This window comes from Peromyscus leucopus, chromosome 18 (genome assembly GCF_004664715.2).
Source record: "Peromyscus leucopus breed LL Stock chromosome 18, UCI_PerLeu_2.1, whole genome shotgun sequence".
NCBI classification, from domain to species: Eukaryota; Metazoa; Chordata; class Mammalia; order Rodentia; family Cricetidae; genus Peromyscus; species Peromyscus leucopus.
In genome coordinates this window covers 40502886-40528669 of record NC_051078.1, presented here as the reverse complement: position 1 = coordinate 40528669, position 25784 = coordinate 40502886, and the positions used below count along the sequence as shown (strand labels likewise).

The window sequence follows — 25784 nt, the reverse complement described above, 5'->3', positions numbered from 1 at the left end:
TAACCTAATAATGCACCCTGAGGTCTTAGAAAAACAACAAAAAGCCAAACTCTAAGTAGTAGGTAGCAAAAAATAAAACGAAACAAACAACAACAACAAAAAAACAAACAAAAACAAAGATCAGTGCACAACTTAATGAAATGGAACTCTAAATAATCATACACAGAAGGAATCAAACAAAATTTAGTCCTTTGGGAAGACATAAGATTGATAAACCCCTGGGAGAAAAAAGAGAAAAGAACAAAATTAATAAAGTTATGGATAGAAAAACAATGTTATAAAGAAGTCCAATGAGCCGGGCGGTGGTGGCGCACGCCTTTAATCCCAGCACTCGGGAGGCAGAGCCAGGCGGATCTCTGTGAGTTCAAGGCCAGCCTGGGCTACCAAGTGAGCTCCAGGAAAGGCGCAAAGCTACGCAGAGAAACCCTGTCTCAAAAAAAAAAAAAAAAAAAAAAAAAAAAGTCCAATGAAGTCCGGAGAATCATTAGGAAATACCTTGAAAACTTAAATTCTAAAATTGAAAAATCTAGAAGAAATGAATAAATTGTAAGATAACTATGAATATGACCTACCAAAGTTAAACTAAGAAGCTATAAACACATCCACACTAAACAATGCGATTCTAGCAGTAATAAAAAGTCTACCCACAAAGAAAAGCTAAATTCAAAAGATTTTTAAAGAGCAGCTAAACTAATTCTTCTCCAACTGCTTCACAACAGAAAGGAAGGCACACTACCAAGCTTTATGAAGGCAGTGTTCCTATGATGCCCAAACCAGGTAAGTCACAACCAGAAAACTATAAACCAGTTTCTCTGATGAATTTAGACATAAAAGTTCTCAATAGAATCCTTGCAAACCAAATTCAAGAACACATTAAGAAGGTAATATACCATGGCCAAGATGGTTTCATTCCAGAGGCAAGGTTAATTCAACATATGCAAATCAATAACAGTAATACAATGGATAATTAGACTTAGGGACAGAAATCACAAATCACCTGAATAGACACAAAGAAAGCCTTTGACAAGGTTCCATATCTCCTCCTGCCAGAAGTCCTGAAGAAAGCGGGAAAAGAAGGAACAGAGCTCAACAAAATAAAGGCTGCATAAGACAAATGCACACCCACATTCTGCGGAAACACAGGAAGCGTTTCCTTTAAAACCAGGATGAGACGAGCATGCTCACTCTCCTCATGCAGTGCTTTGCCTTATCGAGGACAGTGAGAAAAGAGAAAGGAACAAAAGGAACATACACAGGATAGGAAATGGAAGTGTCCTTAACTGCAGATGGCATGATCCTGTGCTTCAAAGGTTCTACATGTACCACCGGAAAATTATTGGAGTTGGTACATACTTTCAGCAACAAAATAAAAAAATCAACATACAGAAATGAGTAGTTTTTCTGTATCAAAAATGGACTTGCCAAAAACACCAATGAAGAAAAGCATAACTTCAAAAACAGACCTAGGAACAAGAACAAAATGTAATGACATATAGGCATGAAAATACTCTAATGAAACCCAATAGTTTATATGCTAACTTTAAAAAGTCAATAATTTTTACTTAAAAAAACTGATGGATTATCACAAATAATGATAAGCTTTTTTTTTTCTTTTTTTTTTTAATAGTGTGCCTCTCAACAGTTCCCTTTTGCCTTTAAAGTCAAGGTGAACTGTATATCAGAAACCTCCTGTCAAAGTTCACTTAGGCAAGCTCAGTGACTTCTTCCTTAACTGGACTCACACATTATTAGACTTCCTGTATTAAGTTGGTTGCCTGCCCCATGGCTCTTGGCTTTATTTCATCTGGTTGCCTTATAATCCATTCGAGAAAGAAGACATTGGCCCAGAGGTTTTCTGTAACAGAACTTTTACCTGCCACACACCTCCAGCTTGCAGTACTAATCGGATTGCGTTTTGCAGAATCTGGGCTCTGTGTGTAGTGACTATGAATTCAGTCCAGCTGGGTAACAGCTCTCAGTGTGGACAGAAACAAATGAAGCTGTGTGAAAAATCAAACATAAATACTCAATGGGAATGAAGTGGCAGCTCTCAGCAGCCAGCTGTGGCACCACAATTTAAATGAAATGTGAAGACAGTAAAGAGAGAGCACAGTGGAGTAATGAAAATGATTAATTAATTGAAAAATGAAGGGTAAAGGAAGCGAGAGTGGAGCGACGGGAGATTGACTTGGCAGAGAAAGTGAAGATGTTTCTTGTCACCATCGTGCCTAAAGCATGTTTCTGCTGTCTACTGGCAATGTCACCAACCTTCCTGAATCAAGAGGTATAAAACAGGGTAATAGTAATGACTGGCATCATTGTGGCCATCATCATCATCATTACCACCACCACTACCACCACCACCATCATCATCACCATTATCATCATCATCATCCTTTTGACCCTCAGGCTGGTTAGGAAGTTTATAAATGACGATGCATGTGAAAAGCTCTGGAGAAGTCTCCTGACACATAGCAAGCATTAATGATTTCTAAAGGAACCCTCAGGACTACCGGGAAAGTGACAGGAAGCAGAAGAACTGGATTTTAAAAACACTATAGTGCTGTCATCCAAGCACCTGGGAGACAGAAGCAGGAAGATCAGGACTGATAAAATACCTGAGACCCTGACTTATAAAATAAAAGCAGACAAACAAAACAAGGCAAAATGCCACAGTGGAAGAAAGACATTCAAAAGAATGTTTCAAGTAAAACTGAGACACTTGCTGGGCTTAGGAGCATTGGGCTTTCCTTGGGAGCTTGCACAGATGCAGAATGAAGCATGGACCGCCCAGGGTTGAAGAGACCTACTCCATGATCACTGCTTTTCACAATGACAGAAGACACCAGCACTCAGACAAGGCCAGTAGCTTGTGTGATTTCCTCCCGGTTGGCAGAATTGCTCCCAAAGGTGTTCTTCCTCTAATGCCAGGAACTTGTATATTAGGCTCTGTGGTACGAGAGCTTTGGAAGTTAGAATTATGACTGTAGGACTTAGGAAAGAACATTCTGGTTAATTCAGACAAGATCAATTAACCACATAGGAAGTTAAAAGGTTAGAGAACTACCTCTGGATGGAAGCAATAGAGACAGTAGATGGGGAGATGAGAGACCAAAAGAACCATGTGACCTACATGGCTGCCTTTGAGGATGAGAAGTCGTAGGGTGCGTTACTTCTATAAGAATGATGTTCCATCAGCAGCCTGCAAGGACGTTGATTTCAGCCCGCTGATGGTATAAAGCGGGACTGAAAAAGTTAGCAACCTAAAGAAGTCTGGATGTACATTACCTTTCTGGGAGTCCAGGTGAGAGCCCAGGCATTATACCTTGATTTTGGCCATTGAAGACCCTGAACAAAGAAATCAGCTGGCAAGCCCAAATATAGGACTTCGAAACCAGGTTAATTATCTTGTGTTGGTGTGTGCAGCACAGTTCATGGTAATGTGTTATGTGGATACACCTCTTAAACACAGTGGTAGTCTAGCCTGCCCTAGAAGCCAGGCTGTGGCTAGCCAGGCACCCAAGGTAGTAAGGTTGCCACTCTGTGTCTTCCCACTTCCCAGGCAGGGAGAAGAGTCCATGTCTCTGTGAATGTGAGCTCTCCTGGGCTGATCTCACAAACACCATGTCTCCATACTGCCAATGTCAGGCTTCAGCCACGCAAAGAGGAAAGAGCATGAACACCAGTGGGCTGGAAGGCATAGGGCTCACACTGGAATTCTCCAGTTCGTCTCTGTGTACCAGCGAGTCCTGCCATAAGATGCTCATCCCCATCAAGCTTTAGTGCCGTCATCTCCAAAATGGTCACCAATTATGTGTTCTTTATGCTAACAATGCTGTGTTGGTGGGGGTTAGGCAGTAATATCACGGGTATATCATTGTAAATGAACATACTAAAGAACTTTGTTGCAGTGAGTAGAAAATCTTCCATATGCCGGGATGAGTTAGGAGTCTGCTAGATGCTGATTCACAGTCTAGTTGCTTAGTTTGCTAACTGAGAGAGATGCTAGGTGAGTGTGAGGGAGATTAAGCCTCCCTGAGATGATGGTGCCTATCATGTTTATGGTGTGGGCATCAATCAAGTTCGTGAATGCCAATGTGTGGCGATATTTTATTTGTGCTGAAATGTGGTGATATTTTATTTGTGTGTTAATAAATAAAGTTTGCCGGGAGATCAGAGGAAATAGTAAGCCGTTTTAAGTAAACACAAAAGTCAGGCAGTGTTAGCACATGTCCTTAATCTGATCACTTGGCAGGCAGCGTCTCTGTGTGTTCAAGGCCATATAGGGAACAGAGCCAAGTGTGCTAATGCATGCCTTTAATGTCAGTACCAACCATAGATACCTGGAGGTCTGTACAGACAGGCAGTGACAAGGAAGTGAGGTAGCTGGGCTAAGAGCCAATGAGAGGGCAGAACAGCAAGACAATAAAAGCCTGGGTAGATAGGAAGTCTTGGCATTTTGGAAGTTGTAGAGCTGGTGTGGTAAGGTTGGTTGGTGGCTCTCACTATTTCCCTGACCTCTAAGGCTTTCACCCTTATATTTGGCTCTGTGTTTTTTATTTAATAAGACCGCTTAGAAATTCGGCTACACCAGTGCTTACACAATTCCTTGGGTGTGCAAAGGGCTCCACTTAATGCTGGTCCCTAGGATAAAGAAAACAATGATGATGACAGGATTTTGAAGTACTGGGTTCCAATAGAAATTAAAAGGTTACAGTCGTCCCCTATATGCAAGGGTCATCAGTCTGCATCACCTCTAACAAACATCTCACAATAGGTAAAGCTGAAGTTTACTGTGATATGTTAAAGTAGCAAAATGAGTGGACCAGAAAGCATTCCATTCATCTCTTAGAATAGGATTGCAGCTTACTTCCTAGTCTCCAGTGCCTGGAGATGGGTGGGGCAGGGAGACTTCACGAAGGCCTTGGCTTACTGATTTAGCATTGATTTTGGCTTGGATATATTGTCACTTTGTTCTGTTTATCCTATTTACTGAGCAAACACCCTCTTACAGACTACACGGGCAAATCAATAAAAAGAAGATGGATCACCACTTGGGCATGTCTGGCCTGAACACAAGTTAATATCTGAACTACAAGGTGAGTTACTTTTATAGAAACCTCTTTGGATGGTGAGTCTAGGGTTTTCTAGCCTTTGTGGCAGGTAAGTTTCTAGAAAAACACCTGAAAAGCAACACAGGTAAACAGGCAGATTTGCCAGCTCTTAAGAAATGGCCTCCTCTGGTGGATCTTAGGAAGACTTCATGTGAACCCTGGGACCCTTAGGAAGAGCGATGACTAGAGAAAAGGTCACATGCCAAGGACCTTCCTTACTCCTGGCAAGCTGGCCTGGCAAAGGCCTTTATACATGATCTCTATGCATGATCCCAACTGTAGGCGTATCCTGAAGGACAAGAAGAAAATCGCTTTTCCTTTGAGCCCTAAATACCTAGAGGAAGTCAACACTAGTGACTTGATCAGACGAAATTTTGTTTTGTCTGTTTTGTTTTTTATTTTTAGTCTTGAAATTGTGATATAAGTACATTTTTCCCTTCTCTTCCCTCCCTCCAAACCCTCCCATTTACTTTGTCTTAGTTAGGGTTTTTATTGCTGTGAAGAGACACCATGACCATGGCAACTCTTATAAAGACAACATTTAACTGAGGTGGCAGGTTACAGTTTCAGAGGGTCAGTCCATTATCATCGTGGCAGAGAGCATGGTGGGTGAGAGTATGGTGGTGTGCAGGCAGACATGGTGCTGGAGAAGGAGTTGAGAACTGAGATTCCTACATCTTGACCAGCAGGCAACAGGAAGTGGTCTGAGGCACTAGGCGTGGCTTGAGCATATATGAGACCTCAAGCTCGCTTCCACAGTGACACACTTCCTCCAACAAGGCCACCCCTCTCCAAAGTCATGCCTCCTAATAGTGCCACTCGCTATGAGCTTATGGGGGCCAATTATATTCAAACCACCATAAATACTTACCCACTCTCCTTCAAACTCATTGCCTCTTTTTCCCACTAATTGTTATCATATGCCTATATGTATATACATATACATTCCTAAATATAACCTGTTAATTCCATATAATGTTACTTGCATGTGTGTTTTCAGGGCTAATAGCACACTGGATGGTGTGCTATTCACTGGGGAAGACCGCCTCTCGCTCCCAGCATTCTTCAGTTGCCTCTAGTTCTTTGTGCAGGGTTGAGGCCTCACAGGCTTTTCCCTGTCTAGTTGCGTATGGTCATTGGTGGCATCCTTGTTCAGCTCATGCATGGGTGGTCATGTTGATGAGATTTTATGGCTGACATTAGTAGGAGACACAGTCTCATAGCAAACTCCCTGATCCTCTGGCTCTTACATTCTTCCAGCCCCCTCCTCTTGCAATGTTCTTGAGGCTTCTTTAGAGACACTTGCATTTCCCTGGACCAGCATATTCTAGACCCGTGTCCTAACAATACATTTGGAGAGAGGGAGGCTACAGATGAGTTTTTCTTGGTAGTTTTTCCTAGCAGAGGTAGCTCATAGCTCTTGTCTGCTGGAAGTGAAGTCCTCCTGGACTCCCAACAGGCAACAGGAGGCTTGGGTTTCCCTTTTCTCTTCTTAGAGTCAGGTCCCCTGCATTCACAGCATCTCCTTGGATAGGAATTAGGTGTCTTTGGAAGCTAATGCTTCCTCTTTAGGTCACAGGACTCGTATTTGGAGCATAGCCTAAATATCTTACAGATGAGTCCAAGGGCCCTGGAACATTTGCATACATTAAATTTTAATAGTAGGGATGGAAAAATACAAACCATTCCTCATTCTGCTAGTATGCCCATCTGATATGTTTGTAATAAACAGAGCCTATAATGCATAGGGCTTTGCATTCCCTCGGTCTAGTGTTACAATAAAGGATAAACTTAGGCCGAGTGCCCACAGTGGGGGTGGAGGGAAAGGGGGAGTTATGAGACTTCAACTATAACTGCCCACAATAATTACATTTGTTACGTTACTTTGCAATATTTTCTGAAGGTTGTTTTCCACAATCATTTTATCCCAGAAAAAAAAAATCAGGCAAAGAAGAGATGATAAACTCCTCCACTTTATTGAATAGATAGTTTATAATGCCTGTAAACCTGCCTAGAGATTAGAATCAAAGCAGTGTTTAATAGACCAGGTACAGGGATTAAAAGGTACTTATTACAAATACATGAGTCTGAGCTACATGAGGATGTTTTATGGGAGTTGGGTGAGTTTTTTTATATAAAGATGTTTATAAAAAGGTGTTTTATTCTTGCTAAAAAAAACTTTAGACTTGTTTAAATATGTTTATCCTTTAAGGAGAGTTGGGATGGAGAGTACTTTCATGGGCTAATGGAACTAAATACAATTTATGTAGATGAAATTAAACAGTAAATTGAATGCCCACATACGGTATGGCAGGAGAATTTCAGAACACTGAAGGTCAAGTGTTTCATTGCTGGGGTGCTGTTAATAACACAAGTGGTAGCTGTGCTTTTGAACTTGAATTTCAGAGTTAGCTACAAGGGGTGGATGCTCTTCATCACTTCAATTAGTCTATCCCGGGGTGAATCGCTGAGTAAAACATACAGCACGCTTTCTTCTTAACTGCATTTTATTTTATTTTATTGGTTTTTTTCAAGACAGGATTTCTCTGTGTAGTTTTGGTGTCTGTCCTGGATCTCACTTTGTAGACCAGGCTGGCCTCGAACTCACAGAGATCCACCTGGCTCTGCCTGCTGAGTGCTGGGGTTAAAGGCGTGCGCCACCACCGCCTGACTTTTAACTGCATTTTAAGTTAGCCACTAGGCAGAGGGCTTCAGAAAGTGCCAACACTTCACTCCAGTGTTGTCCAAAACAAAATGCTGCATGGCAGCAATGAAGATTATCTCCAGAGAGCCCTGCCCAGCCAATGTGTCATACTTACTACCATAATTGGGGTTTCTTTTTCTTTTATTCTGGTACATTCTTCCAGTATGTTCCATTGTCTCAGTTGTTCCAAGATGGTAATTTCCACACTGAAAGTCAACTTTTTCATGATAGAGGTTAGTGTTTTTTAAGCCATTCTTCTAGTTCTAGAGGCAAGCTCATGTTCACTCAAACTATGTCCTTTTCATACTTGAAGAACATGGTCATAAACTAAGTCTCCTCTGCTTTCCTGCTGTTGACTCCTGTTCTAAATCCTTTCTGTCTTTCCCTTTCTTCCATACTCCTTATCAAAACAGCACTGAACACTATTGCCTGTGAAACTTGTCTAATGACTTCCATTCTATAGCCATGATTCCTAGAACTATTGTCTTTACACAGTATGTGTTGTGTGCCTATAATCTCAAAACTTGGGAGGTTGAAGAACAAAGATTTCTGCATGTTCTAGGTTAGTCTGGGCTATATGGTGGATTCAAGGTCAGCTCTTCTTGAAGTGAGATTCTGTCTCAACCAACCAGAAAGATACAGCAAAAACATGTCTCTCTCCTAGCAGAATCAGCATCCTTTACTGTTTAAAAGAGAGGTCATTTATCAACTACATGTAGACTTATTGAATCAGAAACCCAGCTGTTGAGTAATCCTGACTCATATTTGAGAATGCTGTTTCCACAGAGAGTGCTACTATGGCCATTATTACTGACTTGTAAATGTGCTGAATAGATTCTCACTTGTCGCTACCCACCAGAAGCTGAAGAATGCACACCTCTGTGTAAACTTGTTTCTGGTGCTGTTGATGTCAACTGCTCTTGATTCCCCTTCTGTTCCCAGACTGTTCTGTTCACCCTCTTCTGTCTCTTCTGGTCCCCTAAATGCATCTTTTAAAGAGAAATTGCCACAGGGTCTCTTCTCTTCACTCTTTATATCTTTCCCAGGAAACCCCATACATCCTCCTGGCCAGAGTGACGGCTTCTCTGCCACTCATGTCCAGTTGGCTTATCTAGCTCTATTTTTCATTTGGATGGCTTCACCATCAGTCCCTATGGCCTATAGGACACCGATGCTCCTGCAATGTACTGAGTTACAATGAAGAGGTTTTTTCTTTTTCTTTTCTTTTCTTTTTTTTTTTTTTTTTTATTTTGAGACAGGGTTTCTTTGTGTAGCCCTGGCTGTCCTGGAATTCACTTTGTAGACCAGGCTGGCTTCAAACTCAGAGATCCTCCTACCTCTGCCTTCTGAACACTGGGATTAAAGGCATGCACCACCACTGCCCAGCTAGTAATGCAGAATTACTGAAAGAAGGCTGCTGTCTTCCTCATCACACATGTACGCTGTCTTCCTCGTCACACATGTATGCCTGCTGGGTCTCACCCCTCTCATGCCTCCAGCTGTATTTTTCCTCCTCATAGGTAAAGATTCCCTTTCCGCTCCCCATTTCCAAATACCCGTGAAGTGCGAACCCTTCGTCTGAAGTTTCACAATTGTATCAGGGCGAACCCTTCGTCTGAAGATGCACAATTTTATCTACTTTCCTTTGTTTTGTTTTGGTCTATTTGGGAGGCAGAACTATGACTAAAAATGAAAGCTAAGGAGAAAAGGAGAAAAAACGGGTAGAGAGAGAGGGGGAGCAGGGAGAAAGACTAGAGAGCACAGGGAATGAAAGAGAGTGAGCACGAGAGACTAGTTGGTACGGCTTACTCTAAAGAACTTTCTAGTCATCAGAGCCGCTGACAAATGGACTATGCATGTCCCCATCTCCAGCACGTTCCAAGATGAGCTGGATGGCAGCCGAGCAGAGGATGAAGAATCTCATGAGTGACTGGACTTGCTGACATCGATGCCTCCCCCAACTGTGAGATTCTCTCTCCTTCTGCCATCATGTAAGTCTTCAAGTCTTTCCATCCATCTTCCATCGCTAGGCACATACTTCAGCCCAAGGTCAGTGTCTCCCATTTTAGCCAGACTTGGTTGTGTGTATGGGCGTGTTGTGTATGTATGTGTATGTATCTGTGTGTGTGTGTGTGTGTGTGTGTGTGTGCTATGTGTGTATGTGTATAATGTGTGCATGTGTGTGTATTGTGGCATGTATGTGTTGTATACATGGGTGTATTGTATACTGTGGTGTGTGTATGTGTGTGTGTGTCCACCTTTCCTCCCACTCCACTGTGTGTATGTGTGTGCATGTGTCCACCTTTCCTCCCACTCCACTCCTCTTACACATGTATGAGATTCATGAATTCACTCACCCCATATATTAGGTACTAGACGCTGAAAATGTGAAACAGAATGTACTATCCTTGGATTCCCACACCATCCTGCTGAGGAGATGGGAATCTCTGCAATAGACTGCAGCATGAGGTGACAGGGATAAAGGGTACCAGCTGGAGAAAGGAAAGCGGCGTCATTGGCCTACTCAGAAAGTCAAATCACGGGAACTGAGTTTTGCAGTCTGGGTCGGTACTATCTTGGTGAAAGTAAAGGAAGTACTATCCAGAAGGGCTACTCTGCAACAATATGTAAATCCAAGCTGCGTAATGCATTCGGGAGCCATGGCATTAATATAAAGAGGCAAGAGATGCATGAAGACATTTTATCCAGGTCTGTGGTTAGGTCAAGCCTTTTCACTTCATTTTGGCCACAGAGGACAATTTGCTTTCAAATCATCAGAACAAAGACAGGAATATAAGGAACGGTGGCAGGCGTGAAGAGCATCAAATGGATCCTAGAAGTTACCCTGGAGCAGCATGTGCAGAATTCAAGAGGCTGACTGGAAGAGTGCAGAGCCCAGTACAACCCTGAGGTGTAAGGCATACGCTGTGCCAATAGGGGCACATAAGTGGGGGCTTCATGGCATACACATGGCCACTTGGCAAATAAAATCAGGGCTTGCTAGAATTAGAAGACTAGTCTTCAGAAGAAACAAGAACAGAGTGAGGCAAGAGGTAGAACAGGAGGTATATACACACCTGAGATAATTTTCACAAATATGACAATCACCTACAAACACAGGCTACACATGAAGCCCTCAGAAACCCCACAGGGTAGAAACGAAGTGTTTTTGTTTTGCAGTGGTGGAAACAGAAGTGTGGCGGGGCCCAGAAATCTGTGCTTTAAAACTCTCCAGGTAACTCTGGTGCTGGCTGAAATCTGAGAACTATTGACACGGGCTTGAGCGTGGTACAAAGCTTCTACCAAGGAGCATTCTGCGGTCAGGGAGTAATCTAAATCATGGTGAGGGAAAACGCCAGACCTATTGCCTAATGAAAGAGCTGCCCAGAGACGTGGTGAGAAATCACAACCTCTCAGTTCCTGTGGAAGCTGCTCTGCTGGCCATACTCTGCTGGTGAATGCATACTTGAGGACACCCACCGACCTGCATTACTTACCATTCTGCACAGATTATAAATGACTATAAAGAATATATATTATCTATTATCTTTATGTTACATTAATTCTTTATGTTACATATAGACTACAAAGAATATATATTATATGTTACATATATTCTTTATGTTACATATAGACTATAAACATTGGGTCTACATATTGAATCTCACTGAACTGAATTACCTTAATGATTTTTAGAGAAACCCAAGGGATGCCCATTCAAGACATAAGTTCAGCTCAGGGGGAGGAGGTATATAAGACCAATTAAGATTTTGAAGTTAGAGTCACCAATGATCACAAAATGAAGCCAAGTCGAGGATATCACTGATATTTTCCCTTTTTCCTTGGCTTCTAACAGAACAACAAGGAAAACAAGCTTTGGAAGGACACAAACTACAGGAAGGACAACGTTTGCCCAGTGTTTTTTTTTTTTTTCCTGTGCAAAGTGCCATAAGAGCTCTCCCATACAATGTGAATAGCATATCAACCAAATGTCACCGATACCAAGGACTCTCCCATGATGCAGGAGTAGCCACCAGCTTTTTGACAGGGTGACCGCTTGCCCTTCGATCTCGCAAATTACGAACAGTGGAGGGAGAAATTCATGTGGAAGACAACAGCTTCCAGGCTAAAATTTCTCTGATCGGTTGGGATTTGGGGCAATCGGTTTTACAGGTCGGGCCAGACAAGGGACAAGCTCAACACACCTGTCGATGCTGTTGCGCATGCTCCCAGGTGGCCAGGGAAGGGGAGGACTCTGAGAAGGGCATCTGCAACTTTATTTGTCAGGCTAGTGTGAAAACGTTATTTTGGGGATGTGCTTGGCAGTCACAGTATCATCTCCCATCCTCCTGGGCTTGTTGGTCCTTGTCATTGCTAGAGTACATCATCAGCAGACAAGACCACAGGGACAGAGCGAGCTACTCACCTGCTCATGAACTTGTACCGGCGGGGCAGGTAATAGATTTTTCTCCTGGAAGAACAGCAAAAATGAAGCCAGTCGAGAAGAAAACCCACCGTCAGTTACAGTTTGAACTAGCAAGGGAGGAAAGGAGATCGGAGATAGAAGCCTGTAAGAGGTGAAGAAGAAAACACTAAAGAGAGATTAACAAGGAGAAGTGAGTCAGTACAGACATCCTAGGGGACGGCGCCTATCACTGCTTCTTCCTCTCATTACTATCATTTCTTCAGGGCTGCATCTGGCCTACAGCACATGCACAGGCAGAGTAATAAATTGGAGGGATTAGTATTTTGCATGGATTTAGTGGAGGTCGACTTTCATCAAGGGAAACTCGGAGAACTAAGGGCAGCAGACATAATTTAACAGACGTGTTATTACATTAAGGTACTATTTATATAGCAATTTGGGTTTACAGGATACTTTTATCACGATCTTGATAGAGGTATAAAAACATGTATTTCACATCTAGTACAAGAAAAGATTGTATCAGTAGTCAACTATAAATACCCACATGGGCATAACCACCTCCTGACTGCTACAGGTGAACTAACCAGGGAAAAACACACAATCCTAGGAAACCAAAAAAACCAAGAATGGGATACAGTAAAGATCTGATATGTTGCTTCACTTTAGGTAATTTTTAAAAATATTTAAATGAGAACTCTGGGTGTAATTTGAGAGCATGTGTGTTGGACACCTCATTAGACGCAATCTCTTTACATCGTTCAAGTGTCTACCAAGGGATCAATCATGAGATGAGGGCAGGTCGGGTGCATTCTGCATGGTCACTGGGCTACTTCACTTTTTGCAAAGAGGGGACTTTACATATCAAACAATATCTGCCACATTTTGGTCAACAGTTGCAGAGAATACGAAGTCAGAGATTTGGGCCAGGCAGAACGAATGGACAGGCAAAACATGGAGTTTTTAGGATATCATATTCTGTATGATTCTACATATGATTTTCTATGATTCTACACAATGACACATATTTATAAACCTGTATATGAGTGGGCCATAAGCTTTAGACTTTAGTTAATGATATGTTATTGCTCCATCAAAATGACACATACCCATACTAACAGGAGATATTGGTAAGAAAACTGTAGAAGGTGGGGATGTGGGACACACTGTGATATCGGCCCAATTTTCTCTAACCCTAAAAATGCTCAAAAAACAGTCTATCATTTTTAAACCACAAATTTATGGACACAGAGGTACTTAAGAAACAAGTTTATTAGAAATCTCCCACAAAAAGCTATTTTTACATTTCTTTTTATTAACTATAGAGTTAAGAAGGAAGAAAACTAAACCTGAGATTTAGAAGCACTGTCTTACTGAAAGAAACAAATCATGTAAGATACTTTGGAACATTTGAGTTTAGCTAAATTGATATCTGTACATGTTCCTAAAATGGTATGGTGGGGAAATTCCTCCTTTGGAATTACATGTGCCTCAGGCTAGAACCACACGTAAAACCAAGGACAATATATGCTCATGAAGGTTTGCATGCATCGGGTCATAACAGGTGATGCTAAGCTCAGGTAAAACCATATCAATATTAGTGAGGCCAATTACTCTCACATATGACAGCATTTTCTCTTCAAACTGCTTTCCTGTAGGAATTCCTGCATCTGAGAGTAGATTATTATTCAAATTCACTTTCAGTTTACTGCTTGCATCCTGGTCTATTAGTGTTGCATTATAAAACTATTCACGCTACTTGAGGCAGAACTTCTCTGCCATGAAATGTACATGCAATATATTTTCTATCATGTGAGGTCGGGCCCTTCAGATGTGAAATCCTTCCAAGTACTAAGAGAGTTGGCTTTGTATTAGCATCATTCAGGTTTCTGTTTCCTTAGGTTCTTTATTATAGAGATGTGTTCTTGCTAGAGGGGTTGTAAGTTTTTAGACTGCGGAAGGGTTATTAATTTCTGTCTAAATGTAATTTAGAGTGCTTTCTTTCCCCTTTGTTCTTAAGCATAATGTGGTATTAGTCTACATTACATAATTATTATATCATCAAGTAACAGGATTTAATTATTTTAGCATAGCCTCTTTCAGCACAAACCATGGTTTTTCTTTTCTCCTTATTGTTTATTTACGTGTGTGTGTGTGTGTGTGTGTGTGTGTGTGTGTGTGTGTGTGTGTGTTTGCCCTTGAGTTCTCAGCTTTCCTTTTCAACATTTTAAACACAGAAATAAATCATAAGACCAGGACTATGCTTATCTATTTTGAGAATTTTGCCTCCAGGAAAACAGATGCTGGAAACCTTAGCCTATATGTTGACTTGATATTAGGACATAGAGACCAATAAAGAAAATAAAATGTTCTGAGAGATATATTACAGGCTTATGAATGGAAATTGGCCTTCTGTAAATCTGTAAACCTGTAAATCTCTCTCTCTCTCCCCCACCCCACTACCCCTTCTGAGTTTAGCAGACCACTGGTTTCTGTAATTTTAACAGCCCACTAAGAAGCATTTTGAGAGTCGATACCATCTCGCCTAATTCTTGCCATCTATCTTGGTCTTATAGGCAAGCTGAAAACCCAAAGTACCTCTCACAAGTCATTTTTGAACTGTCCTTGGCGCTAAATCCCTTTGCCTTTTAGCAGATTCTATTGGTGATTCCCCCCATCCCACACCCCACTCTTCCACACACATCTCTGCACTTGTAATTTCAGGTTTACTATTTCATTTTGTTTTTAATCTAACAAAGGAAGATCACATCTCCTTAACCTATAATGAAATAAGAATAGACACTTTGAGACAAAGGAAAATTTATCCTTTTAAATAACCTAGCAATCCATATAAAGTATCTTTATTCACCACCTTGGAACAATTAACAATTATTTGTACTTATATAAAATTTATGACGTCTTAATTTTAAAAATAGATTATTTTTTAAAAGTCATATTTTATGAAATTTCTTAAACTTATTTCTTGGAAAAAACTGATTTTTAATTTTTTTGTGGAAGGTACTGCTCAGTAAAGACCATGGTATATGGTGTCTAGCTGTTCATGGCAGCATTACACAGAGATTCTAGAAATGGCATTTTCAAAATGCAAATGCAACTTGGAAATGCTACTTGATAGCAGGCAGGAGATTTATTTGCATTTTCTGAACATTAGGAAAATTTTCTGCTTTAATGACTTTTCCAGCCTGTACTATGCTTTTATTTGTTCCAAGAAACAGTGTCATTAGGTTTACCATGAAGCAGCAGAGAGAGAGAGAAAGAGAGAGCAGCAGGGAGACACATTCACACCTACCTGAAAGGCATCCTTACATTCATTTGCTCTGCATATCTTCCAAGGACTTCCCATGGGGCATGCAACTTCACAAAGATAATGTCACTATTTATTAGAGAGGACTGAAACAGAAAAAAGAAACTAAATTGAAAAGTATATCAAAATTTCCTCCAGTTTCAATGCAGCTGGAACTGGGAATGTTTGAACTTGGAGTTTATAATGTGGGGCATTCTTTGGCAATAAGCCAGTCCCTTAAAGTGTGCACATAGCCATTTAACAAATATGTCCCTGTTCCAAGCACCGGGGACGCAGCTGTGAATAAAAGAAGAGGGATGTTTACATGATCCATAAATATTTAAAAGGGACATATGTGAAAACAAGTTTAAAAGAGGGGGATAAATTCAGGTAGTGGTGAATACTGTGAAGATGAGATACTGGGAAAGGGTTGTGTGGAGAAGGCACACACTACTTTAGACAAGGGGTCAAGTGAAGGCCTCTCTGGGGTGGCCTGAGCTGAGACCTGAAGGAGGCACAGGAACCTGCTGGGTAGAGAGTGTGGGAGGCTCGGGACAAGGTGAGAAATTGCTTGGTGTGTTCAAGGGAAGGAGGAGTGGCTGAGGTGAAGTAGAGGAGGGACATTAGAGGCCGAGAAAGTGAGCAGAAGAAGAGAGTGTACTGTAGGGCACTTCCTAGGCTGTTGGGTCTTACTGTTAGAACATAGGGAAGCCATCTTGATTTCGGTGCCCAGAGATCACCGTGGCTTCTTAGTGGAGAAAAAAATTATAAGAGAGAGATTTACTGAAAGGAGAGAAAGAGAGTCAGGAGATGGTTCAGCGGATAAAGCTCTTGCCATACAAGCATGATGACTGAAATTCATGTGCCCAGAACCCATATAAAAGCCAGGTAGGTATGACCCTGCTGTAATCCCAGCACCGTGGAGGCAGAGGTGAGTCTGTGAGGTCGAGGCTCATCAAGAGACCCTGCCTGAGTAAATGAAATGGAAAGCTATCGAGGAGGATACTTGTTCACAACCTTTATAGTCTTTGCACATGCCCACACATGTGAACCCATACACATGCAAACACTCATACAAACATGGAAAGTTATCAAGGCATTCATACAAAGTAGAAAGCTATCATGGAGTGTACCTGATAGCAACCTTTGCACATGTCCACACATGTGAACCCACACACATGCAAGCACTCATACAAACATGTGCATATATCACACACTCATACCCCCTCCCCAAAAGAATAAAGAAAAGAAGAAATACTCGCAGCCGACAAGATGAAAACAAGTTGGCAAAGGATACAGAGAAGGAGGCACCAATGAGACAAGAGATCTGAAGCTGGGCTGGTACCAGGCAGCTTTTCCCAAGGCCTGTATTGTGTCTTTGGGGGCTTTTAAATTGACGAATTACTCGGATAGGGAAGTAAACTAGACCTTCACACCCTGATAAGCTCCCTACAGATTTTGGTCTTTGCCTATGGGAAGAAGGATGTGAATGACCAACTGCAAAATCTTTCTTTGGACTTTGCCTCCCATAGGGAGAAGAGAGTAATAGGAAGAAGTAGAGAGTAATCCAAAAAGTCTAAACATATAAGGTTTACCCAGATCCTTCTATGCATGCGGCTTGCCACTTACACTGTTTTGTTTTGTTTTGTTTTTTATAAGTCAAGAATGTTAACTTTACCAGCTCCTCGCAATTCTCTCTGCTGACAGCTAAGCCCCTATACCCCACCCAGGCCCTGACCACTCTGCCCAAACTTCCCTCGTCTGCCCAGCTCCTGGTGCTGATAAGCAAGAGCTCCTTGGTTCCTAAATTCCTTTCCCACCCTTCCTCAGTTTCCCTAACTCCCGGTGCTAACTGGTAAGCAGTCTCCAGACCACCAGCCCTAGGTTTCTATTCAACTAACTAAAAATGTGCAAATTCCAGGGCAAAACCAGAAACAGCTTGAGAATCCAAGACGTGTCATCTCCAAAAATTGTCAATCCAGTAATAATAGACCCCAATGAGAATGACCTGGAAGAACTTCTAGACAGAGTTCAAAAGAATGATAATAACTACATTCAAACAACTAAAAGAAGTTAGAGTCTAAGGCATGGATGAAATGAGGATGTCAACACAAGCTATGAGAACAGAAACCAATTGAAAGAATTACTGAAGAAAAACCAAACTGAAATTATGCTGGAAATGAAAAACTCAAAAATCCAAATAAAACCCTCAGTGTGAAGAAAGCCCCACCTATAGAATGGATCCTGTGGAGGACAGGTATCAGGACTGGAAGACAAGGTGGAGGCTTTGAACCACTCAGTAAAGGCAGTGACAAATTTATAAAAATCCACATACAAAAAAGGAGAGGATATCATGTCAAAGGCATATATCAGACTTTCAGTAAAATCAAGGAGAAAAACTACTACACTTAGAGAGACAGATTCCCACCTAGGTACATATGTACCTAGGTTCTGCCCACAGAACCAGAAAAGAATATCCATGACATAATGTAATTAAAGCACTGAAAATAAAGGACAGAGGAAGGATATTGAAAGCTACAAGAGGAAAAGGCCAAGCCTCTCAGGCCCCACAAAATAATACCTGATTACCCAACAGAAACTTTTTTAAGCCAGACAGACCTGGAAAGAAGTATTTCATGCCCTAAAAGATCACAACTGTCAACTCAGATATTATACCAGCAAACCCATCTATTAAAATTGAAGGAGAGATAAAAACAGATTAAAGGAATTTATGACTGTTAAGCCAGATCAACATGGGATACTGGTATACTTCAGTCCGAAGAAAAAGATAAACACACCAAAGAGGTCATAAGGAATAAATAAATGCCAGGACAGTTAATCAAAAGAGATCTAAGATAACACTACAAAATCAACAAAATGATAGGAATTAAATAAACATTTTTCATTAGTAACTCTGAATATCAATGGCCTCTATTCCCCAAATAAAAACACAGAAGTTGATTGGATCAGAAGACAGGATCCATCTTTATCCCACCTCCAAGAGATAACCCCTCACCATCAACAACAGACAACAATCTTAGGGTGAAGGGATTGGAAAAGGTACTCCAAGCAAATGGAACCAGGAAACAAGCAGGCCTGTCTATCCTAATATCTGACAAAAACAGACTTCAAACCCAAACTAGTCAGGAGACACCAAGGAAAAACTCACAGATGAGGACTGAAAAAGACTCCAGTAGCCCAGGAAATAAGACCAATGACCAACAGATAGGATCTCATGAAACTCAAAAGCTTCAATACAGCAAAGGAAACTGTGAAGTGAATTAATAGGTAGTCCACAGAATAAGAAAGCCATATTTTTCAGCTATTTATGACAGAATACACCAGTGTCTAGAATACACAAAGGATCCTCAAAACTAAGCATTAAGAAAATAAACAACCCAATTAAAAATGGTGTATGGAACCGAATGGAAAATTCTTTAAAAAAGAAACGAACATGACTAGGAAACACTTCAAAAAGTGTTCAGCATCCTTTGCCATCAGGAGAATGCAAATTAAAGTGACCTATGTTAAGATGCTATGTCACTCCAGTTAGAATGTGCATCATCAGGAATACAATAACAATAAATACCGCCATGAATCTGGCAAACAGGAAAGTCTTACACACTGTCAGTGGGACTATTACAAACTTTGGAAATCAGACACAAGGTTTCTAAAAAACAAAATCTAGAAACAGAAATGATGTAGGACTATTCCACTTCTCCAGACTTACATCCTACCATGGAGACACCTGCACATCCATTCCACTTCCCCAGACTTACATCCTACCATGGAGACACCTGCACATCCATGCTCATTACTGCTCCATGTGCAATGGCTAGGAACTGAACTAAACAAATACATTCCATCAACATAAAAATGGATAAGAAAATGTGACGTATATACAAATGGAGTATCATTCATCTGTACAGAAAAATGAAATTTATAGGTAAATGGATAGAACTTGGAAAACAATACACTGTGTGAGGTCACTCTAGCCCCAAAGGGCAAATTCCATATGGAGATCCCTATAGTAGAATATTATTTTAAGGTATGTAACTTTTGCTTATGTTGCATGTGTTTAACGCTGTAAAGCTGTGTGACGGTGCCTGTATAAAACACCTGATGGTATAATAAAGAACTGGGCAATAGCAAGGCAAGAGAAAGGATAGGCAGGGTTGACAGGCAGGGAGGATATATAGAGGGAGAAACCTGGGAGGAGAGAGGTAGGAGCCAGAGAAGGAGAAGGACTCCAGGGGCCAGCCACTCAGATACACAGCGAGCCCCAGAGTAAGAGTAAGATTTATAGAAGTAAGAGAATGGGAAAAGCCTAGAGACAAAAGGTAGATGGAATAATTAAAGTTAAGGAAAACTGGCTAGAAACAAGCCAAGCTAAGGCTGAACATTTATAATTAAGAATAAGTTAAGGAGAGCTGGCAAGAAACTAAGCCACGCTAAGGTGATAATTAAGAATAAGTCACTGTGTGTGATTTATTTGGGAGCTGGGTGACAGGCCCATTCAAGAAAAGAGTAAAAACAAACAACAACAGATCCCAGCTTCCAATCTTTTGTTTTGTGTGGTTAATTCAGAGAAGAAGGAGAAGGCAGGGGAGCAGAAAGGAACCTTCCATGGAGGGGCATGTCAAGAGGGGAGGAAAGAACATTACAGGCGAAAAGAAAGGAGTGAGGGATGCTGAGGATGGAAATGCTCCAGCAGGGAGTGGAGGGGACTGTGGGGCAGGGGGCAATCAGGGAGTAGGGTGGAGACGTAATCCAGAGGAAGGGAGTATAGAAATATGGAATCATACTGTCCTATTGCCCAATTTAAAAAAAAAAAATGTAGTAGGGGGAGGGAATGCCGAGGTTTAGCAGATCAAGAAGGGATTGAGGTAGAGAGGGAAAGCAGAAGGTGATGAGTGGCTTAACCAAAACCAAGGATATATTAAAAAGCCTACTGAAACAGACCAGCTAATAAGCTAATTTCAAAATACAACTTAAAAAAAGAATTCGAACAGAATTGGCCTGCATGGGTGGACTATGTCACTTCCAGAAGGCGTGGGTTACTAAATGAAAGTCACAGTACAAGGCATGGGGGCTGTTAGCTATCAGCTAGGGAGGCCCAGAGGTCTCCAAAACAACACCAGTTATTGCCATTGCCCTTGGTTACCACCAGAAGGACACAGTAAGACCCTGTACTGAAAACAACACACTTTGGCTAAATAGGAGACAGAAACATCAAGCCGATCAGAAAGCGTCCTCTGTACTGTAAACTTTCATAGTACTAAAAGGGGCTATGCTGGGAGAGAAAATCTGTCAGTGGTCCTGTCTAGTCCTGAACTATACTACCATATGGACCTGCAGGTAAGATGTACCTGCTGGTGCACTAGGTATGACTCTTATGGGATAACTAACTGATTTTGATCAAATTTGAGACTCTCCACAGGACAGAATTTCATGTCTGGCACTGTAATACTGGTCCAAAACTCATAGCTGGGAAGGTCATAGGTCCTAGAGGAGAACCTGTTATTGTTATATTGTTAAATGGCCATATCATCAAATTGTCTTCTAAATATTTATGTGTATATGCGTAGACCCGTGCTGCCCTCAACTGTGGTCAGAGAAGACTCTTTTTGCAGTGGATAGCAGTCCGTAGAGATAACTGGTCAAAATGCTGAGAATAAGGCCCTGGGGGCTCAGCCCTAACTGGGACATCTATATTATCCCAACACCACCAAGGCTGGGGGAATCCTAGGAAAGAGGAGGCAGAAAGAATGTTAGGAGCCGAAGGACAGGGAGATGTGCTGTGCAACACTGTCTTCAGAACATGACAAGGCTATCGCAATCAATAACTCATAGCAGCTGTCGATACCTGCACAAGACCGACATTAGATTAAGCCAGCCCAAACGGTGGCATCGATGGGTAGATGCCGTTAGGCCCCACCCCATTCTGAGGAATTGTTGGCAGTGAAAGTAGCTGGGGGGTTAACAACCATCATTTCCTGAACCCACTGAAAGTCTTCCTGTGCTCCAGTAGACAGCCCTGCACTTAGCATGTATGGGCAGCACCAATTTACTGGGTTATTAAAAAAAAAGAAGGCATTGTGGTGGTGGCACATGTCTTTGATCCCAGCACTCAGGAGGCAGAGGCAGGTGGATTTTTGAGTTCAAGGCCAGCCTGGTCTACAGAGTGAGTTCTAGGATAGCCAGGGCTACATCCCCCCAAACAAACAAACAAACAAATAAACAAGACATGAAGTGTGGAGGGGCATGCTGAGTAGAATATGAGGGAATTAGAAAGGGAAATGGCATGTGGATATGATCATATTTCATATGTATATGAAATTCTCAAATGTAAGAATGTTTTTAAAAAACGTCAACTTTAATTTTTGGGTAGTTGATAAAAGCTCAACTTTATGTTCTCTCTGGGGTAAATCTTCACTCCAGGGAATTACATTTTTTATTAATTTACTATGTGTATGGAGTGTTTTGACTATCCGTAAGTCTGTGTAGCATATACGTGTGTGGTGCGTACAGAGCCCAGGAAAGGGCATCGATCTCTTGGAGCTGGAATTGTAAATGGTTGTTTGCTATGCAAATGACAGTATTCTCGGGACCTTCAGAACAATGCTGAAACTCCCAAGAGAGAAGGGCAGTGCCCATGTCCATAGTGGGAGGAGGGGGCACCTGAGAAATCAAACTTTCTGGACATTTGGACTAAGGAGAGGTTTTATTTTCTAACTTGGGACAAGTAGGGTCCTGAGTTTGGACCTTCTGGGGACAAGGAACATTTCTGTTCCCCTGAGCCTGCAGCAGTGCTTGGTATAGAGGGGGCACATGCCCCCATATTTGTGAGACACAAAGGTTTTCTGCAAACTGTGAGCAGATGGACCAGCACAGAAGAATGCAGAGAGTCCTGGGAAGTTGGAAGTCACCATCAATGAAGGGGCCTTTAAAGCTGTCATAGCTAGTCACCTTAAATAAGGAGTCAAAGTGTGGCAAGCCAGTGATCCATGACACTATTCTCCTTGTGAAAACCTGCAAGCTAAATAGTCAGAGGAATATGAATGGACTCATGAATTGTGGTGTCCGTTTAGGACAGACAGAAGTATGTATGCACATTCACATTCTCCCTCCAACCTTCCCCCTCCCCCTCCCTCTTTTTCTCTTTCCTCCTCCACGGCCTGATCCATGCATGACTGCAGTTGCATTTATGCTAATCAAGAGCATTTCAACATTTTAGGCTTTTGAAAAGACTGTGTTTTGCTTTCCAATGCACAGTATATTTTCAAAGTTGTAACGTACATGGAAGATCTTATCTGAATGATTGGATTTCCTAAAATGTCACTTTTGTTTATATTAAAGATACAGTTCTGAGTCCAGGATGATTTTGTGACATCCTCACTTGGTGTGTGTGTGTGTGTGTGTGTGTGTGTGTGTGTTGCTATATAGCTGGTCCCAAACTTCCTTAGCAGCCTAGGCTAGGCTTGAACTTGAGATCTTCCTGTCTCAGTTTTCTGAGGGCTAGAGTTACAGGTAAGTACCATCATGCCTTTATCACATGGAGATTTTAATTTTAATAGTGGGATTCTTTATGTATATAGTTGCATCTTGAATGCCTCCCCAAAGCCCATGTGTTGAAGGCTCCCATGTGTATAAGGCTCTCATGTGTTGAAGGCTCATCTGTGTATAAGGCTTTCATGTGTTGAAGCCTCTTGTACGTTAAAGGCTCCCATGTGCATATGACTCCTGTGTATTGAGGGCTTTCACCAGTTTCCAGGGATACTGGAAAGTGTCTGAACTTTTAGAAGGTAGATCCCAGTGGAAAGAAGTTATGTCACCACAGGTTTAAACTATATATTAGAGACCCGCTCCTTCCTGTTTTGTTTTCACTTCCTGGTCACCATATGGTAAATATCTTTGAACTACCATGTGTTCCCTTGTAGCAGACCTAAAAGTGAACGAGCCAATGCACCATGGACTAGAACTTCTGAAACGGTGAGCTAAGGTAAACAGTTCCTCCTCTGCAAGTTTCTCTCAAGTGTTGTGTCACAGTAGTGCAAAGCTAGGTTTCCTGTAAGATTATTTTTCCACCTTCCTATAAAAGAGTAAAATTATGAAAACGCAGGAACACAACACACAGGAATGTGATTGATTTGCATAATCTGAGAAACTCACCCAAACAGACAAACTTTTATTTAGAGCATAATATATGTTTAGAGTCTATTTTCTCCATGGTTTTGCTGTGATGGCTAATTTGCACAGAATAAACCAGCCCATGGGAAAACAACCACACTGGGATCTATATAAATGCACGGAAACAGGAAGGAAAAATACATGAAATCATCCCACACACAGATCATCATCAACGCCATGCTTTGGGGAGTGAAAAAGCCAAGTTCTTTACCTGAACATTTGTTTGCTTTTTTCACTAAAATTCCAACATGGTAAACCCATGATGTTTTTCAGGAAACCATAGCTTATTTTTACTTATTTTCCTTGACATTTAAATAACTTTTATTCACAGTGCTTTCTGCTGTCAAAGCACTTTTATGTGTTACCTCACTTTATCCCCACCCAAGCTTAGGAGAGAGGCTTTCCTGGGTGGTTTGGAGAAGAGAGAGGCAGATTGGCTGACTCATGAACACACAGAAGTTCTGTCCCACATGTAGCTGATCCTGTGCCCACAGCTCTGGGTACCTTTGCGAACTTTATCTAGTAGTTTCTTAAGGTGCACATTCTCTGAATTGTCCTTCTATTGCCTTACACAGGATAATCTTGAAAGAACATTCTACTTTAGAAATAAAAGCAACAGAATTATAGCAATAAAGAACATCACGCGGCAGTGGTGGCTCACACCTTTAATCCTAGCACTCAGGAAGCAGAGCCAGGAGGATCTCTGTGAGTTCAAGGCCAGCCTGGGCTACAGAGTGAGTTCCAGGAAAGTCACAACGCTACACAGAGAAACCCTGTCTCGAAAAAACAAAAAACAAACAAACAAAAAAAGAAAACTTAAGCTACCAATGAACCAAGTTGGACTGGGGGATGTCACATTTATTTTCATTGTCTTGAGAAAAATGTTGACCAATTCCCAAGAATAATGATAAATACTTGTTTGTGGGTTCTGTGTGTTTTCGTGTGTGTCTAAGTGTGCCCCTTTTAAATGATCATGGGGAAAATTTAGTGTATGTGGTTTATTATTTGTGTTCAACTATTCAAGCAGTAACTAATAGCGCTGACCTATACAGAATACTTTCTGAGCTCCATCTCTGAATAATAAATGTGAAATAGATGACTGGTAATTATACAGTTCATACATCACTCTTTTCTCTACTGCTGAATGATTACGCTGCCATTTAAAACAGATCTTTCCATGTTATTAAGTGTCCCTTGCCACAAAAACCCAAATGTGCAAGTGTCAGGGTGAACAGAAGTGAAAATGGGTTATGTCATTAAAATATTGCAATAAACATTCCTTAGGGTAGAACCTTGGTGAAAGGGAAAACGATGGTTTAGCGACATTTGGACACATGTGCTCAGGCAAACAACTGGAGAAATTATCAAGTAGCATGGGAACTACCTGTAATAGAAATAGATAAAATATTCATTTCTTTCTTTTATTCAACAGGAATACATTTAATATCTTCTAGATTCTAGGAATAAAAAAGTATGCAAATCACAGTCCTTACCTTGGGATATAAGAATTTCATAAGTCAGTGTTAAATAGAGCCATAGGAGGAGAAAGTAAATAAAAGAAGCCCTATACCATAATCTAACACAAGTGATTCTTCTGTCTCACAAAGAAGTTTGTACGTGTGCGTGCGTGCGTGCCTGCGTGCCTGCGTGCATGTGTGTGTGTGGGGGGGGGGATGTGTGTGCCCGCCCATGAACTTCAAAAGAGGGTAGCTAGGGCTCATATAGGTATCCTTAATTATCTATTGGTTCCCATTATTATTTTATAGAATGATAAGTTATATTTGAAAACCCTGAGGATAGTGTGTAGGGATCGCTCTAAATATCTTGTGATTGACATAAAGCCAATAGTTAGAGCCAGCTTGCAGGCTAGTTCTGCCACTCACTCCCTTGTGTGTTCCTGGAAACATTCGTTAACTTGCATGCACATTTTGCAGGGCTCCTCTAAGGCTAATATGTGACTGGACAGAAATAAGTCCACAAGGGAGTATTCCCTTCTTCCTCCCATGCTTACTAAATGTTTGGCTGGCATCCGGACACTAAAAACTAACT

The 25784-nt window shown here is 41.4% G+C and overlaps 1 protein-coding gene across 3 annotated transcripts in view; it reads right to left on the bottom strand.

Annotated features, from left to right (window-relative positions):
- Positions 1 to 25784, bottom strand: part of Ano4 (anoctamin 4) — a 395425-nt gene that overhangs the window by 113592 nt on the left and 256049 nt on the right. For all 3 annotated transcript variants that reach the window (XM_037196832.1, XM_028880306.2, XM_028880308.2), the window contains 2 exons: positions 15552 to 15652; positions 12245 to 12289 (listed from right to left, as the gene is read on the bottom strand). In XM_037196832.1, coding sequence (XP_037052727.1) covers positions 12245 to 12289; positions 15552 to 15652 — 146 coding nt within the window. The remainder of the gene's footprint in view (positions 1 to 12244; positions 12290 to 15551; positions 15653 to 25784) is intronic.